The following is a 19873-nucleotide window of genomic DNA, read 5'->3' on the forward strand; positions in this document are numbered from 1 at the left end:
ACTAAGATTGACAAACCATAGCCACCTCAATCAGATCAGCTTACCGGTACTTAGTCTCCAGACACTGCAATTTGCAGAACTGAAGCCTTCCTTGGTGAGACCACCCTTTCATTCCCTTCACCAATATCGTTGCCCTTCTCTTTACCCATTCCAGCAGCTCTAGATACTTCCTAAAACAAGGTTTCCAAACCTGTATGCAGTGCTCAATGTGGCCTGGCCATTGCCTCATACAATGGGATAATTACCTCTTTATCCCTCCAAGAAAAATTCCTGTATATCACTGACAAAACCCTTTAGCTATCCTGGCAGCCTGTCTACACTCTCAAAGAACTTCATCCTTGGCTGCACAATTACTCCCAGGTCTTCATTTTCAACTACCCTAAGTGTAGCACCACACAGTTGGTACGTGACACTGGGATTACCGTTACCCATATGAACTATCTTGAATTTGTCAATGTTAAACTTCAACTGCCATTTCACAGCCCATCTGCCTAAATTATTTAGATCTCATTGCAGTACCTTACCCTGAATACTGTCATTAAAAATCCTGCCAACCTTTGTATCATCTACAAACTTAGACATTAAAACTGATATATGTTCATCAATGTCATTAATAAATATAGAACACAAAAATGGGCTCAGCACCAAACCCTGTGGGACTCCACTAATAACATTAGTCCACAAAGAGCAGTGTCCGATTAATACCAACTCAACCATCCCTTCATCCACATCAGTAACTTGCCCTTAATGCCACAATGCTCCAATTTTCACAGTAGTCTTTTATGTGCAACAGTATGAAAAGCTTTGCTGAAATCCAAGTACAGTCATCCCCCAATTTGCGGTGGGGTTACGTTCCAAGAAAACACTGTGCAGTCCAAATCCACGAAATGCAAAACAGTTTATATGACATGAGGGTTCCATACCTGTACACACACACACACACACACACACACACACACACACACACACACACACACACACACACACACACACACACACACACACACACACACACAAAAAAAAGGGTCAAAAATTACAAACATGCCCATAAAAATTAATCTTGCTAATACCTCTAGATTTTTAATCTAAATTCATTGCTTCTTCGTCGCTGTTTTCCTGTGTTAAACTTGCAACAATATCTAGCACTTTTTGAAAAAAATTAGTTAAAATTGTTTGCTTAGAAGCACGCTGTTTTTTCCTCTATAAATTTCTTCATAAGGAACTAAAGCTAACGATAAAGTTCTGCAAAACTTTAAACTCATTTCCAAATTAGGATCCATATCCAGAGCTTCTTGGGTAAGCTGATTTGCAAGTCTTAAAAACTCAGCTAGTCTCTTTGCAGTAAAATTTTTGTGTGCATCTTCTTCGTTTTTATCATTTTTGTTTTCTTCCTCACATTGCAAAAAAATATTGTCCATTGATAATTGTTCTCTCTTTTTAATTGTTCTCTATGAGATTCAAGGACTTCTGTGATATCTGCTGGTTCCAGTTCTTCAAATCTCTCTCCGCTAATCATTTTTCCAATTCTCACAATCTCAACTATATTCGGCATTTCGACAGTGGCTTCTTTAGTGCAGCTTTATGGCCACAGCTTTTTTGACACTGCATTCATTGTTGAGTTCTTAACTTGTGACTCCACATGAATTCAATACTTTTTGCAGCATCAAGAATGTTATAATTTCACCAATAATCTTGAATTGAAAGACTGCCTATTCCATCAGTGGCTTCTACCAACTGTAAAAAAAATATCTTCTTAGGTAATAAAGTTTAATAGAAGCTATAACATCCTTGGCCCATCGGCTGAATTAACAAACTTGTATTTGCTAGAAGAAAGGTAACTTTCACATTTGGCTGCAGATCAGACAAATGTGCAGGATAACTGGGCGCACTGTCAAGAATGAGCAAGATTTTGAATGCTGTGTTCCTCTTTTTGTTTTGATGCAAAAGCAATTTAACAACCAATCCTCTAAGATTTTAGCTGTCATCCAGGCTTTTTTTGCTCAATTTCCAATGAACTGGTAAGGACCTTTTTGATATTCCTTTAAAAGCATCAGGATTTTCTGACATATAAATTAGAAGCGGTTTACACTTAAAATCATCCTCTGCAATGCCACATAACAAAAGTGTTAACCCATCTTTTGCAGCTTTGAAACCTGGGGTGGTTTTCTCTTCTTTTTAAATCAATGCTCGGCTTGGCATACGCTTCCAAAATAAGCCGGTCTCATCAGCATTAAACACTTGACTTGCTAGATAGCTCTCAGTCGTAATAACATCCTTGAAAGTTTTCGGATACAAAGAAGCAGCTTCCATATCTGCACTGGCTGCTTCACCCGTTAATTTTAGATTGTGAAGACTGACATTTTTTAAAATTTTAACACTACCCTTACATTAGATGCATTGTCTGCATTGGATGGACCAGATTCTTCTTCTTGTAAGCAATTAAAAATCTGCAGAGCTTTGGCACGAATAATATCTGAACTAAGAAGCATGCTCTTTTGATTAAAATTTTTTAAACAAAGTAATTTTTCCATTTTCTCTATTAACGGATTTCTCACTTTTGTAGCACTTTTTTCCTTTTAGCCAATGACGTGGAACAGATAACTGAACTTTTAATTCTCTCAGCATTTTCCCTAATTCATCGAATGCTAGATTCATTTATGCTGTATTTCTTGGTCAATGTCACAGCCTTTTCGTAATTTTCTAACTTCATAACGATTTTTAATTTTTCCACTAAATTTAAAACTGTTTTTTTGTTGTAGCTTTCTTCATTTTAAGCACCAATTAAACACACACTTTATATAGACAAAAAATATTAAATCAGCAAAAGCAATGCTTACCGATTAAAACACTTTACGTTGTGCAAACCAGAAAAAGATTCTGTCTGAACAGCTAACGCAGGATAACTGATGAAGGGGGGTTCCCGAATGAGGAAGTTGTTTCAAAAATAACCGAAACACACCACCATTTATTGCTATGTTTGGTTATAAGAATCAATTTTGAATGTCATTTTGATATTTTTCTAAAGCACATTTCTAGAGGTCACGATCATAAAACAATAAAAACAATTTGAACTTTTCGGTTTATTGGGCTTTCCTGTTAGTGTAATCTAATTATAAATGGGTAGTAAACTTGAACTTATTGCATTTGCAATAATGCTGACAGCTGGAATTCTGTGGGATTTTACGTTATTACGGTGAAATGTTTTCTCCTTCAATGAAATCTTCAATCATGTAAAAAACAAATAATAATTCAAAATCTGCTCTTCATTCCTATTTTTGAAGCTTCGTAAACAAAAATTTCGCAGGTAGTGGAACTCACTGCACGATCTGGAATCTAAAATTTTGGTAGTAAATACCTGACCGTGCAAAAAAAACTGCACAAATCTAGGGATGACTGTATATGATATGAAAATGATTTTTTTGCATCCAGTTCCTTTGTTATTGCATAGTGTCCAATCAAATTGGTCGGACAAGATAACCTATTAATGAACCCATGCTGTGACCGAAGTATAACTGCACTCCTGTCTATTTGTTCCTGCATTACTTCTTTAACCAGAGACTCCATTATTTTCCCTGGAACAGAAGTTAAGTTAACGTGTCTGTAATTACTCTTCATCTTTTGTTTGTGTAGATCCCATCTACCTTGGCATCTTTTTTATGTTTAACTTCAGCAATTTCTGGTCCACGTCCTTCTCTGTTATTACAAAATCAATTAGCTTCCTGTTAGATAAACTTCTGCCATCCACTTCCTTAAAGAATTCCTCGTGAATGTAGATGCAAAATACCTGTTCAATTTGCCAGCATCCTGAGCAGAATCATCAATAGTTAAACCATCAATATCAGGTGGACCAATATGATTCACCCCCAGCCTTTAGTATTTTCTTAAGTAAAGAAGGCATTGATTTATTTTCTTTGTCAAATATTTCTCATAATCTCCCACTGGCTTTTCCAATCTCCTTTGTGACTTGATTGCAGACTAATTTATATCTACCACAAGCTTCTGTATCACCTGATAATTTATATGCATCCCCTGCACTTTTCTTCTCTTTAGTTGAACTAATGTCAGATGAACTAATGAGACCATGAGTCTCATTAGTTCATCTGACATCTATTTAGGTTTATGCCTTGAACAGTATTTCTTAGTTGGTGTGTAAAGCCTAGTAGGTTCTATGATTATTTCTCTAAATACTTCACATTTAGAATTGGTTTCTCATAATCTCATGGTCCCAATGTATAGAATTTTAAAAAGCTGTCTTGAGACTACTGTGGTGGTCTCCTTTACAAAAGCAAAAATCATTGCTTCTACCCCTGATGGTAGTTCAGTTCCAAGAACAAGGACCACTGTACATTAATGTTTTCTATTTTTTATAATAACATCTGGTAAGTTTCCACACTGAAACTGAGAAAACTGATCAAAAAAATATCTATTTCTTTACCTTCAACAATGAGATGTAGAAGTTCTGAAGAAATGTAAATGTGTGCAGGCATGTTTTCTTTATTTTTTTTATTTATTTGTTTATTTATTTTTATTTTTTATTTTTTTTGCAAAACTGATTTTTTTTTTTTTTTCAAGTTGGTTCAAAAGTTTCTCTAAATAGCATTACTGGATGATGACTTCATTTTCCAAATATGATTATATTTAAGTTAAATATCTAACTTCACACTTCTGATAACACAATTGGACAATTTATTATCTATAAATTGTTTTTAGCTAGCAGACTTTCAACTGCTGTAAGGAAACACTCTTTGTTCTTAGGAATTCATGACCAAGTTACTGGTTTCCAAAGCAAATCTACAATTTCCCGAATATATTTAGTTCCTTCCTCCAAAACTCTTTGTATCCACTAACACCTAAGTCTTCATATTATTCTTCTGTTTCTTTTCTGCTAAAGCAATAACAATGTAGGCTGAATATACCACAAGGACATTCTCATTCATTGGAGTAGTGGTGGCTGTTTGGGTGAGCATCAGAAAACATGGAACTTTTTATATAGGATTTTGAGTGACGAGTATTGCAAAAATGTAGCCCTCTTGGGAGAATGGTAAACATTATTTTACATTTCTGTTTTAACAGACTTGAAAGTAATGTGGGTAGTAAACGCAAGAAGTGACAATCTTTAAAATGCATTAGTCACTTATTGCATTAAAAACTGTAGCTATAGTCTCTCAAAAGAACTGAAGTTAAATAGCCAAAACAATCTCTTTTCATCAGCTATTCATCCAAATACACCTACTGTGAAGGAGTCAGTTCACCATCTTTTATAATTTGAATCACCCCACCTGTACAATGTTTTGATCTCTTTGTTCCTGAATATTTTCAATTGGATATTCATCAAGTCCCACTCTGAGATGAAGAGTTTAGGGCTGCACTGAGTGGGAAGGGGAGATACCTTAACAGTTACTCTAACAAAACAGGAAAGCTTAACAGCATCCATGAGTGTCTATGATTTATAGTTTGAACCAAAAGGTCTATGGATAATGGCTCACTAAAAATAGTCTTTTGTCTATTTTTAGAGAGCCAGCAGTTATCAAGTTTTCCAAACAATAAAGAAATAGTGTGCTCAACTGATTTTTTAGGAATAGAAGATTAGATTATAAAAGATGGATAAAGTTTTTCATTGCATCAGTCTTAAATCTTAGTTGACTGATTCATTAATTTTGAATTTGTATAGGTGGTAATGTTCACCTATACAAATGTTTGAATTTGTTTAGGTGGAAATGTTTGAAAGTCGGGACTAGCTTTACCATCCTGGTTTCCAGTGCTGCCATGTGGAGGCAGGCCAACAAAGCAACTAAATAGCTACAAGAAGTTAGCAAGGTTAGTATTATTCACACAAAACAAGAGGGAAAGTAGAGGTGAAGATTAGTATCATTCATACAAAAAAAAAAAAAATAATAAAAAATAAAAAAATAAAGACGAACTTCCTTTCTGAGCCTCTGATGCTACTTCAAAGAGTACTCATAATATTACAACAATTTTAAGCAATTGCTATTCTATTATTACAACAATTTTAATAAGAAACAGTAAATGAAAACAAATAAAATGGCATATTTTAAGAACAAAAATACAGTCAGTTCTGCTATAACAGGGTAAGTGTTCCTAAAAATCTCTGCGTTATGGAATTTCACACATTCAAAACAACAGGTCTTATGGGAAAAATTTGGGTGGAGCAGGGAACTCAAAAAAAAAAATTTTTTTTCACTTTGGTAAGTAAAACACAAAAAAAGTTAGAAACCCAATAAATTTGCGAACACAGGTTTAAACATCTTAAATTTCTAATAAATAAATAAATATTACAGTAAATATAGCACTTTACCTTGACAAGACATGAAGTTTGCTTGATTGATTCTGTTTGCTGACATTTTTTTTGGATTGTAAAATTTAAAACAGTAAATAAATTGGTCAACTACTGAGTGCCAGGCACTCAGGATGAAGGTTCCGCAGTCACGAATGGTCATTAGTGTAGTATCTCAAATAGAGAACTGAAAAAGATTTTCTAGTACTCCGGCTTGGCCTAAAACTGAGTAACTAACGAAAACGTCTCTTTGAGTCTTTCCAGTTGTCATGAATGACAAGGGCAGGAGAAGAGAAGATTAAAGTCTTGGGGGAGAAGCAACTGGCAGGTGACGGCCATGCAAGACTCCGCAACACTGGCTCTCTGAGTACCCCTTCCGGGACAACTCCAGCTTTGAAAATTGTTAAAAAACATACTTCTCGTTGCAAAATTTATAAATGACCTATATAGAATTATTAACTAACTATTTAGCAACCTTTCTGTCACTAAAAGGAGAGTTACTTAGTACAAAGAAGCGTGCTATCGAAGAGCAATAAAAAATTGGTTTTTTAATTTTAGCACAAAAAGTTAATGATAGATTTCAGTCGGAATAGTTTTCCCTTGATAAGCATCGAAAAATGCATAGTTAATGTGATTTTTAAATTTTAAGCTCCATTAGCAACGGAAATAGATGGGGGGACAAGAAAGTTACATTTTCCTGTCTGGTGCCGCCATTTTTAATTTTAAAATTATATTTTAAACTTACTTGTTGAGCTCTTTCCAACGGTATATAATAAGCTATAGTTCGTCAACAATATTTTTGCTCTCCCACATTTACCCGCAATTTCTCAAACAAATTTTTGTCAACAACGAACAATATGGCATTATGTTGGCCCACATGATGTACAAACCCATGCAGAATTTCAAGTCAATAGTGTGAGTGGTTCCAGAGATAGAATGATGGGACAGATGGACAGACAGACAATCAAGTGACATTATAAGGGACCTTCGTTAAACTACAGATCCTAAAAAGATAAGCAATCAATAACGACGAATATGAGACACATAAATTGCACAAGTGAGAAGTTTACAAAGCTTGAAAAAAATAGGAATGAAGAGAAGATTCTGAAAATTTATTTGTTTTCTTTATATGATTAAAGATTTTATGGAAGAGGAAACACATTTCACAATAACAACGTAAAAACTCACAAAATTCCAGTTAGTGGTATTATCGCAAACGGATAGTAAACTCTATCTTGAAGTAAGATCAAGTTTAGTAACGAATGGGCCTGGTGTACTGGGGTCCATGGTTGAGAAAAAATAGATACATACAATGATAACCCACTTTAATGTAATATAATAAATATATAATAATAAGTAGCAGGCAGTAGCTTTCAAGACTAACGAGGCCGATGCCACTTGCACCAAATCCGCTATGCCGGCTTCTTTTTCTACCAGTAATTCTTAAACGTCTTCAGTAATCATATCTTTTTATTTTTTTAGAAGCATTGGCAACTAAGGCCATGTTACTCTGTGTATATTGTCTACAAATTGCGTGTCCTGAGGTCGATTTTCTGTTTGGCTGGACGAAAAACCTGAGTTTCCGGGAGAAAAAGCCATGCTACCATTGCCCGAGCCCAACTAACTCAGCCACATTGTGAAAAAGACCCATAAAAATTCACCCCTTCATCGACCAGATTCAAACACTGGTCTTTTCTAGTCGGTGTGGGGAGGAGGCCGATTCTATCAACTGTGCTACCCACAAGGGCTTCAGTAGTCATATCATCAAAACCTTCCCCTCCTATCAACGTAGCAAGTTCTGCTATCGCACCGATTCCGTTTTCTGCCCGTTCGATCATATTTCCTGAATATGACTGACTCTGGCCATACATTTTTCCACACACATTTAACATTGATGGTTTTACTTTTTTTCAGCAATAAAGTTATGATTCTGATACAGTCCACAATTCAGAAATGTTTCCATGCCTCCATTACTTCAATAGATTCGGAATCAATTTTTTCCAAAATCTATTGTAATGATTTTGTGATGTAATGAGTTTTAAAGGGGGATAATGATCTAATGGCCTTGATCTAATGGGTGAATGAAAGAAGTTGTATTAAACCAGTACAATTGAGATGGTAGGCACATAACTTCAACATTTGGATGACTTAAATCTTTTGGATGGCCTGGTGTGCTATCCAATAGTAATAAAACTTTGAAATCTAGATTTTTCCACAAGTTCAACAAGTACAAGTTCAATAGTACAGAAAGTAACATGGGAATTTCCCAACAAAATAAAATACAGGGATTTCTCAATAATTTTTTTTTGACTAGTGAGTCAACAGTGATTCAAAAAGAGTAGAAAGGTTGAAAAATTACATCCAACATAATAGCAGGGTTTCCCCTACACAAAAGCTCAAAAATATCATGTTATGCGAGGTTTACCGAAATTCTCTAACCGTGTTATATAAGTACCGTGTTGTGCGAGGATTTCCACAATTTATCAATCATGTTAGAGCGAAACCGTGTTGTAGAAGTACCAATGTTATACGGAGTTGCCTGTAAATTTTATACAAAATCACACTGAAATATAATTGTGAATGCACTAAAAAAAAGATGTATTATATTTCTTTTCAGACATAAAAACAATTCAGTTATTTAGCTCTTATATCAACACTATAGAGAGCGATAAAAGCTTGTATTTAAGTTTTAATCAAATAATCATCATTATTATGATAAAAAAAATGGTTACTAACACTGATGTAGCTGTTGTCAGCGAAACTGTAGACGTTGATATGGCAGGTATTATTGCTGTTGATGGTGCTAATGATGCAGGTGACGCTATTGATGTGACTGGTAAAACTGATACTGGGGCTAAAGATGAACTGACTGGTAAAGTAGTGATTGGAGAAGGAGCACAAGTTGTCGAAACAGCATTAAATGCAAGACTAGGAAGTCCTACCGAAGATGCAGTTGTTACAAGTGCTTTGGTACTAGAAGAAAATGAGCTGGTAGTCGGCACAACAGTAGTAACTGGTGTTGCTAATCCAAAGGAAAATCCTAACACAAAACATTAATCAGACAGTAATCATTAGAATACCAATGTAAGTTTAGTATGATATTACTTAAAAATAATGAATTACGAACATCATATACAGTAGAACTTTGGTTATCTGAGGGGAAGGGAGCTGAAACTGCCTCAGACAACAGAAACTCAACTTTGCTTTTTGTAGGAACTTCTCAAAAATTTATTACATACATTAATAAATTCTGTACAATAATAAATTAATACAATTAACACAATAAATGCTACTTATATCAGAGCTATTTTTTTAAAATTTAAAATAAAGAAAACAGTGTAGAGAGAAAAAGATGTGAAATTCGACACTACTGAAATACAAACTCTAAAAAAATAAATAAATAAATAAAATAATAATATTTAAAAAAAAAAAAAAAAAATCATCACCAAGAACAGAAAACAGAAGATCCACTAAACTAGACTTCACTCCTCTCTCGTTCAGCTATTTTAAAATGAAATTTCAAGTTCAAGAAAAGTGCAAGGAAGCCATTAGGTTATCTGGAATTGTTGGGGGGGGGGGGGGGGTAGTTCAGAAAATACAAATCATGCACTTTGCTCCTCATGTAGGTAATTATCCAGTTGACCTTTGAATTTCTTCAAACTATCAACTTCAACTACCTACAGAGGCATTTGTTCCTGTAGTCAACAACTCACTGTCTAAAAAAAAAAAACTTCCTACAATCTAGTCTAAACCTCTTCCCCTGTAATTTGAATTTCTGGTCTCTCATTCTAGAATTCTTTATAACAGCAAAAATTCTTCATTCGTTCATTTTACTAACACCCCTCATATCCTTATAAACATCAATCAGGTCCCCCTCTAAGGGGGCCCAGTTGCCAAGCTCTGTAGCCCATGTAATTGAAGTATTTCCTCATACGGTTGCTCATTTGCCGATCTCATCATGCTAGTTATCTATCTTTGGACCCTTTCAAGAAGCTTAATGTCTTTTTTTTTTTTTTTTTTTTAGATGAGGTCTCCATACTTCACAATATTCCAAATGCAGTCTTACAATTTATTTATACATTGGCATTGGGGATTACGACCTTCCTATCTCTACAGAATAATGTTTGATAAATCATTGATATGTCACCATGGGCTTTCCTGGCCACCTGTTTACACTGCTCAGAAAACTTCATATCTAACTACATTATAACTCCCAGATCCCTTTCTTCTCTACTGTTTTTAATTCAACTACAAGTGTATTATTTATTTTGGGGTTGCTATTACACAAGTGTAACACCTTGCATTTTGCTGCATTAAAATATAGCAGCCACTTTTCTGACCATTCTTGAAGCCATTTCAAGAGCACTGCTTGGGATTGGTCATTAATGACTCTCCCAATTTTTATATCACCTGCAAATTTTGACATCACTCCCTTTATCCCTTTGTCAATGTCTAATGAAAATCAGGTACAACATGGACCCAAGTACCAACCCTTAAGAGATCTCCCTTCTGATGAATATCCATTACACCAATCTGAAGAATATCCATTAATCACAACCTCTGCCTTCTGCCCTGCAGCCACCCTGCAATCCATCTTATAGTCTTTCCAGTAACCTCAACATGCTCCAGCTTACAATAAGCTCTCTTGAGAAACTGGGTCAAATGCTTTGCTAAAATCCAAATAAGCTACAGATTAATTATTGCAGCAATGGGAAACAAGGCTGATGCTACGAGATGAGTGCTAGTGCTGCTATCTACTAGAAGTAAACATGAAATGAAAGCGTGATCGGTCCTCAAGCATTGCAGTCAGGGTCAACAGTGCCACCATTTCAGAATAGCCTGAGCTAAGCTGAACTGCTGTCTCTCTCCTGTGTCTGTGTAGTGGAGGGACAGTGAAACAAACAGCAAACATCAAGTTTTGTGTTCGACTGGGCGAAAGTGCCACATACCTAACCTGAACGCACAAATGTGTTCAGTTGCATAAATATTTAGCCCATGGAAGAGAATCACTGGAAGATGACGAACATCCAAACCAAGCAAAAACAGTTAGAATGCCAGAGTTGATTGAAAAAATATGGGAAATCATTACCAATAACTGATGTGCAATGCAACAAATGATTTCAAAAGATCTGTGTGTTAATAAGGAACCCATTCCACAGTTGTTAACAGATGGTCAATGACAGGCATAAGTTGAACACTGCAGAGAACTCACCGAGGCCATTGACAGCAGACGCACTTCCTGAATTCAATCGTTAAGAGAGATAAGATGTGATATTTTCAGTACAACCCACATCAAAACAACACAGTGCAGAATGGAAGTCAACAACTCCCCCAAAGCAAAGTAAGTTTGTCAAGAAATGTCAAAATCAAAACCATGTTCATCACTTTCTACGATAGCAAGGGAAATTGTACACAAAGAGTTTGTGCCCAATGGCCAAAGTGTTACTTCTGCCTGCTATCTGAATATTTTGAAATGTTTGATGAAGAGAATCCATCATGTGTGGCCTCACAGCATGGAGAACAGCAGTTGGTGCCTCTTACACAACAACATACCAAGCAACAAGGCTCTCACTGTTTGGGAGTTTTTGGCTAACAAAAAAGTCTGAGTATTGTTGCATCCACCATATTCACCAGACAGCCTCGTGCAACTTTGTTTTCTTCCTGTAGCTCAAGGCACCACTAAAACAGTGTTATTTTGATGATGTCGACATTTTTCAAAGAGCTGTGACAAAAGTCGAACAGTACTAGTCACAGCCTTTCACCAGTTGCTCCATGATCATTGCATGCAGTGTGTGTGTGGATGCAGGAGGAAGTTACTTTGAATAAATCAAGGTTAGTTTTACTCATATTTACTTTTTTTTATTATTATTATATATATTTTTGATGATGAATTATGTTTTCCAATTGCCACACCGTGTATGTTGAAATTGTTCCCTGCATTAAATCCAGATGATGAGTAACTGTGTCAAAATAGAACACTAGATTAGTTAAACATTTTCCCCTTAATAAAACCATGTTGTGGATCCTTCAGAATGCCATACCTATCTAAATGTCCTCTAAATTATTGCCTCAAGATTTTTCCTACCACTGAAGTCAGACTTACCAGTCTGTAGTTACTGAGTTCGCTTTTAGAACCACCAATATGTATTGTCAATAATTTGGCACTTCTCCAACCCCAAGGAATCTCTCCCAACTCCAATGATGCCCTCACAATTAACCACACTGGATCAATGCATTCTCTAGCCATCTCCCTCAACATTACTAGGTATATGCAATCAACTCAGGAAATCTTACTTGCCTTTGTATGAAAAGTTTTTCTAATAAACAGTCACCAGTAACTTCAAAATCGCTAATTTTATATGGATCAAACAAACTCGTACAGCTCTACATTACAATTTAAAACATTCTATTTTAGTATTTGCTTATTTAAATATGCTAAACACACTAGGCATAACACTGAATTAGGATTCATACAATAGTAATTCAAAAAAATTTTACAATAAATTTTGGTCGATTTTCTTCGAGAAAAAACTTTTGTCAACACCTGCAATACTTTGAAAATTTTTGACACTTGATTGATGTCATAATGCTCATGTTGTTCAAGAATAATTCATGGACATGAACGTACAAAAGTTGGAATAGCCAGTGCAGATTCCCAATTTGAACCATATGGGATGAACTGGTGCACTGGATGAAGGCCAGACCCAACACATCCCAGATTGGTAGCTGGTTGTTGCTATTTTGTAGAAGGAATGGGAGACTACACGAGGGGTGGGGAACCTGTGGCTATTTCTCTCAAATGCGAAATCCACCTTTTATTTCATAGTATAACACCAAACTCAAAATATTTTTAAGGTAGATTTTATCTATTCTCTTTTCTATATATTGTTATTCTTCTTATATAATTTAGTTTACAGTTTAAGTTTACGGAAATTCAACATGAAAAAATACATAGCTATTCTGGACACCCTGATTGAAGAATACAATGAAAGGTTTGCTAATTTTGAGAAACATGATCTTACGTGGAAACCAACTTTTCAACCATACCTGATTGATGTCTCCAGAGCACCTGACTACTTATAGATGGAATTAATTTAGCTCTCGAAAGTTATTCTGAAATCTCTATTTGAAGCGATGAAGGATCCTCTTCAAATATAGAAAAATGCTGTTGAATACCCACATCTATGTCAACATGCTCGGAAAATTCTATCTTGTTTTGGCACAATCTACTGTTGTGAATCAACATTTTCATATATGACACAAATAAAAACAAGCCTGAGATCTCAGATAATGGATATTCACTTGGAGGACCAATTAAAAACTATGCTCAACAATGTTGGAACCAAACATCAGGCTACTATCTGGTATAAAGCAGTTGCAAAAAAGTCATTAAATGGTTTGTTGTCTAAGTTCGCCCATTTTTAGTTTTGTTATAATCATTGTTAAACAAATGTCTTCGCTTTTTTTGTTTAAATTCCTCATACAATAACAGGCTGCAATTAATATTTTAAATATGTCTACAAAAGTATAATTTTTTTGTATATATTAAATTCTCGGCATGCGGCCTAACAGTATCTTGGTTAAAAAAAATATGGTTTTCCAATATTAAAAAGGTTCCCTGCCCCTGGACTACACCCACTTGGTGCAAAGCCCACTTAGGAGGATAAAGTGTATCACAGCAGTCAGCATGTCACCCAACATTCAGTTCAACCCACTGGGATGAAATGGAATTTGGGTAAAGACCAGACAAATACATCCCAAATGGTAGCCTCAACTGGGTGTTGTTGTTCGGTGCAGTCTATTATGCTTTGGTGGAAAGCTCAATTAGAAGGGTAAAGTGTCACAGTAGCGAAATGGGGATCGGCACCCATCAAGCGACGGGATCCTTTTTTTGAGAGTAATGATTGTCGCATCTTCTAGAGAATACAATTATAAAAATTACAAAACTAAATGAACTGGATGAAATTATCACAATTCTTGAGCAAGATCAATGGTGAATACAACACAAATTTTTCCAAAAATTTTACCTGGGATCCAAATTAATTCTACTGATAATCCAGTGCACGGAACTGTGAATGAAAGTGCACAGCGAGGACACCCCACATCTGCACCACTAAGAGTGTGCATAAACAGAATAACAAAAAAGGAAATCAGTTCCAAATGTCACCCTTATTTTTTGACAATGAGTGCTTGGACTTATGCCCATAAGGTGTATCTACACAAATTCCTCCACTCCAACACTACAAATGTCTTTTATGATCATATAGGGCAGATGTGGTTTCAGCTGACAAATTCGAGCAAAAGCAGGACAAAACTTAAATCAGAATGTCTAGTCACATCATACAATTCTCTAATAGTTTATTACTGTGTGTTGTCTGAGCTATGGTAAGGAGGCCAGTAACATTTAGCTTACACAGTCCAGATTGATATCCAGTTTAATAATGCTGCAATTTACAAAATTGCAAGCCTTCCTTGGTAGAATACCCTTTTGTTCCCCTCTCCTCCCTAATAAAGGTGAAGGTTATGGTTTCAATAGATCCATATCCTTTCTAAAATGAGGCTTTCGCCTGTATGCAATACTCAAGATGTAACCTAATAAATAATCACCTCCTTAACCCTGTGAGCTGTCAGAAAACTTTATATCCTAATCCATAATTATTCACCCCTCAGGTTTTTTTTTTTTTTTTTTTGTTCTCTATGACCTTCAATGTGGACCCAGAGTAAATACATTAATCTGGGATTACTGTTATCCATATGCAGTATTTTGCATTTGTTGATGTCAATGTTAAACTTCAATTGCGATTTCTTGGCCCATCTACCAAATTTTTTTTCAGATCTTGTTACAACAGCATACCTACTCTGATTACTGTCATTCCCCTGATCACTGTAACTCAGATGTAAGCAAGGCCTTCAAGATGCTAGAGCCCTTCTGGTTAGCAAGGTGGTTTAACAAAGTCACTTAAGTTTTTTTTTTTTTTTTTTTTCTGGGTCTGGAACAGCATTACAGGAAAAGAGACTGGTCTGCCCGAATCGAGTTTCAGCTTCCATTTGATTATAACTAAATGAAAATTGTTCATGTTAAATATATTATGTAAGCTGGTGGCCAGCTTGACATCACTTTAGAACAGCTGAGAGGGACAGACAGAAAATGCCCAACACAGCAGAAAATATGTTTGTTACAGCTATGACATTACAACTTACTTGCTATTTATGGGCAAGATTAACTGTAGAAGCTAACTGAATGAAAAACATTGTATTATATGCAACTACATATTAAAATACATACAATATAATAATAATATAGTGGACCCCCGCTTTACAATTGGTTCACCGTATGATCAAATCGCTTTACAATGGACTCTCCATAATAAAATACCATTCACTATACAATATATAGTAAGCATCAGTCATTGTGATCACATTTGCAAATTGTAGTAGTAGTAGTGGCATGTGATGCAAGAAAGCAAGTGTATGAGCTTATACAGCATCAACCAAAAAAAATTAAAAAAAAAAAAAAAAAAAAATCACACCATTGCCTCGAAATCCTTGTCCAGTTCCTCCTTATATTTATTCAACCTATCAACTTCCACAACGACAGATGGAAGTTTGTTCCAGCAATTAACCACCCACTGGCTAAAGGCAAATTCCCACACATCTATTCTACCTCTGTCTTTTCTTAATTTGAATTTATGCCCCCTTAGGTTCGTAATCTGAACAAGTGGAAGGATCCCATCAGAATTCAGAGTGCTCAACCCATTCAAAGCCTTATACACCTCAATCAGATTGCCGCGCAGGTGTCTAGTCTCCAGCCACTGCAATTTGCAGAACTTAAGCCTCTCTTGGTAAGAGGATCCCTTCATTCCTCTCACCAATCTTGTTGCCCTTCTCTGTACACAATCAAGCAAATCTACATCCTTCCTAAAATGAGGCCTCCAGACCTGTACTGCGTACAGGTCTGGAGGCCTCAAGGTGCGGTCTGACCATTGCCTTATAGAGAGGGACAATCACCTCCTCCCTGCTAGCAAAATTAATATACAGTAATACCCCGAAGTTACGCGATAGGTGGGTCCGACGAAAATCGCGTAAGTCGAATTCGCGTAAGTCGGGGTACAACTTTGCATATAAATACATATAAATTTTGCTTAATTGGAACCAAGGACTAACAAAAACACTAGTTTAGAAGAAAAATATTAATAAAATTGCAGTTCTTTATACCTATTAATACAAAATATATATTAAAAAAACAAATGACTTACGTTAAAAAGTTATTTCGATGTCGATGGCTTCATAAAATCTAACAAATTCGTCTGACGACACAGCGCGTTTCTTTTTTTCACGCAGAATTTCTTCGTAGCAAGCCACGCAGAATTTCTTCGTAGCAAGCTAATAATTTTTTTATTCCTTGCTTTGTAGCTATAACGCGTTCTTCGTTGGAGTCTATGTTTTCTAAAATTTTTAAGCCCTTTACAATTGAGATCTTTTCAATTTTCAACCTGTCAAGTTTGCAATTGTCATGTGCTTTTCGCCGTTGCTTCATTTAGGCCTGTAGCACGTGCAATATCACATGGTCTTTCATTTTGCTCAAAGCGTTTCACAATTTCATATTTTTTCTCTATCGACAGAGGCGGACTGGCCATAAGCCTTACCGGGGAAACCCCGGTGGGCCAGTGTGATTTTGGCCATAAACCATAGTGTGACGCCACTATAAATTTTCCCGGGTAAGAATTTTTGATCCAGTCCGCCTCTGTTTATCGATAATTGCTTTTCTTTTTCTCTCTGAATCTGCAGTGTCTTCACCAGGACGCTTCCTTTTCACACCTTTTAATTTTACTAATTTTTTGGGAATAAAGCACAATTACAAAACGAGGAGGCACGCTTGATACGCATAAACAAAGTTGCGCGCATGTAGCAACTGAATAAACAACACCATAAAGGCAGAGATACACTATTAACACCTCACATTTCTAGGGGTTACTACCATTGCGTTTCTGCTAGTGAAATCTGTTATAAACTGGTAGTAAACTCGATCTAATTGCATTTGCGATTATACCGATAGCTGGAATTGTGTTGGTTTTTACGTTATTATGGTGAAATGTGTTTCCCCTTCACTGATATAAAAAACATAAAAGCAGCAAAGTTGAATTTTGTTCATCTTTCGCTCTCAATCTCCGCCGTCGCACCGGATATCGATAACATATGAAAAATGACCTTGAAGATAGTGGGCGGCAGCATTGCCAAACGAAAAAATCAAGAACCGCGTAACTTCGAGTTCGCGTAAGTCGGGGTATTACTGTATATCATTGACAAAACCCCATGATCTGCCCTGGCAGCCTGTCTGCATTGCTCAGAAAACTTCATATCTGACTGCACAATTACTCCCAAGTCTTTTTCATTTTCTACCACCTTAAGTGTAGTACCACACAGTTGTTATTTTTCTCTGGGGTTACTTCTACCCATATGCAGCACTTTGCATTTGTCAAGGTTAAACTTCAGTTGCCACTTTTAGCCCATCTGCCCAAATTATCTAGATCCTGTTGCAGTTGCATACTTCCATTACTGTCATTAACAACCCTGCGAACCTTTGTACCATCTGCAAACTTTGACATTAAGCCTGATATACCTTCATCAATATCATTGATAAATATACAAAACAACAGTGGACCCAAAACCGAACCCTGTGGGACTCCACTAATAACATTAGTCCACGAAGATCAGCACCCACTGATTACCACCCTCTGTCTTCTCCCACTTAACCATCCTTTTATCCATTGTAGCAACTTACCCTTAATACCATTCTGTTCCAATTTGTACAATAGTCTTCCATGTGCAACAGTGTCAAAAGCTTTCCTGAAATCCAAATATATATATGATATCAAAATTATTTTTTGCATTCAGTTCCTTTGTAACTACATCATAATATCCTATCAAATTTGTCAGACAAGACTTTCCCTTAACAAACCCATGCTGTGTCTGAATTATTGCTGCAGTCTTGTCTAAATGATCATGCAATGAATCTTTAACAAGTGACTCCATTATTTTACTAGGAACAGAAGTTTAACTAACTGGTCTGTAATTACTTGTGTCACCCTTCGATTCCTCTTTGTGAACTGGGGATACATTTGCACATCTCTAGTGCGTGGGAACCTCCCCTGAGTCCAAAGATGCTCTCATAATTATGGCTAAGGGTTTGCTTACTTTCTTTGCCGCCTCCTTTAATATATCTGGATAGATCCCATCCACCCCAGGTGCTTTTCTTATGTTTAACTTCAACAATTTCTCCTCCACTTTGCTCTCAGTTATTACAAAATCATTAAGTATCCTGCTACAATTTGATAACCTTCTGCCATTTTCAAACCTTAATAATTCCTCATGTGTGAATGTAGATGCAAAATACTCATTCAGTTTGTTTGCTACTGAGCAGGATCATCAACAGTCGAACCAACGATGTCAAGTGGACCAATCAGATTCATCCCCTTCCTTGTAGAGTTTATATAAATAAAGAAATCCTTGCTATTTTTCTTAGCATCCTTTGCCAAGGATTTCTTGTAATCTGCCTTCGCCTGCCTAACCTCCTTTGTGACCTGATAAGTCATTTTTTGTGTTGTGCTTTAATCAATATATTAGTTTGTCAATATGTACAATTTTCATTATAAAAATCACATTTTAGAGAATAAACAGCTTAGTTATATAGCAAAAATTTAAACTTCCGAAGAATGAATTACAAAAAAAAAAAAAAAAAAAACAATGTGTTATTGGGTTTACATTACCATATTTTCAAGACACGATGGTGCGTTTGGAACAGATTACTATTGTAAAGCGAGGGCCCACAGTACTAAAACATTTGAGGCCCCTCCGTAGCCAGGTGGGCAGGAGCAGCAGTGTGTAGCACATGCTTCTTGATTAGACCGGGGTTCGAGCCCGTGACCACCGTGACAAATACAGAGGATGCGGAAAGGTCAGGTAATGACCACCGCATATCCCTGGAGCAATATGGCCTTAGTTGCTAATGCTCCTAAAAACCAAATAACAACAACTAAAACATTTAAGTGTGGTAGACAGAAAATGCTGTCTATACAACAGTGAGCTAAAATGACAGGTAGGAGGTCGTGCAATTGGTTGATGGCAGCTTATAATCACATTGCAAGTTTTTACAACTGATTTTCATGCTGTTAAAACTTCAATTTCAACTTGAAGGTATGCAAAAAAAAAAAAAAAAAATTTATATTTTTTTCCTTAGTAAAATTAATATTGAAAATAAAAGCTCCTGAAGCATATTTGTTAACAACTGTAATGTGCATTGGGCTCTCTCTACCTCTATTTTCACTCTTGCCATAAACTGGTCACTGCTTCGTGCAGGCACACAAGTTTAATCAGTAAGGGTAGTTCACAGTATGCTACGAAGATTAGTGAACAATATCTGAAAGAGAGAAACTACACCCCTTTATCATGAATTATAAGTATTAGACAGCAAGCATACCCAAAAATAATGGACACACTCTCTCTCTCTCTCTCTCTCTCTCTCTCTCTCTCTCTCTCTCTCTCTCTCTCTCTCTCTCTCTCTCTCTCTCTCTCTCTCTC

The 19873-nt window shown here is 36.1% G+C and overlaps 1 protein-coding gene across 2 annotated transcripts in view; it reads right to left on the reverse strand.

The window, feature by feature from the left end:
- Positions 1–19873, reverse strand: part of Nup62 (nucleoporin 62) — a 293033-nt gene that overhangs the window by 102017 nt on the left and 171143 nt on the right. For both annotated transcript variants that reach the window (XM_090384721.1, XM_090384722.1), the window contains exon 7: positions 9032–9335. In XM_090384721.1, the coding sequence (XP_090240847.1) occupies positions 9032–9335 (304 nt within the window). The remainder of the gene's footprint in view (positions 1–9031; positions 9336–19873) is intronic.

Source organism: Mastigoproctus giganteus, chromosome 11 (assembly GCF_048544385.1).
Source record: "Mastigoproctus giganteus isolate SK-2022 chromosome 11, ASM4854438v1, whole genome shotgun sequence".
Classification (NCBI taxonomy): domain Eukaryota; kingdom Metazoa; phylum Arthropoda; class Arachnida; order Uropygi; family Thelyphonidae; genus Mastigoproctus; species Mastigoproctus giganteus.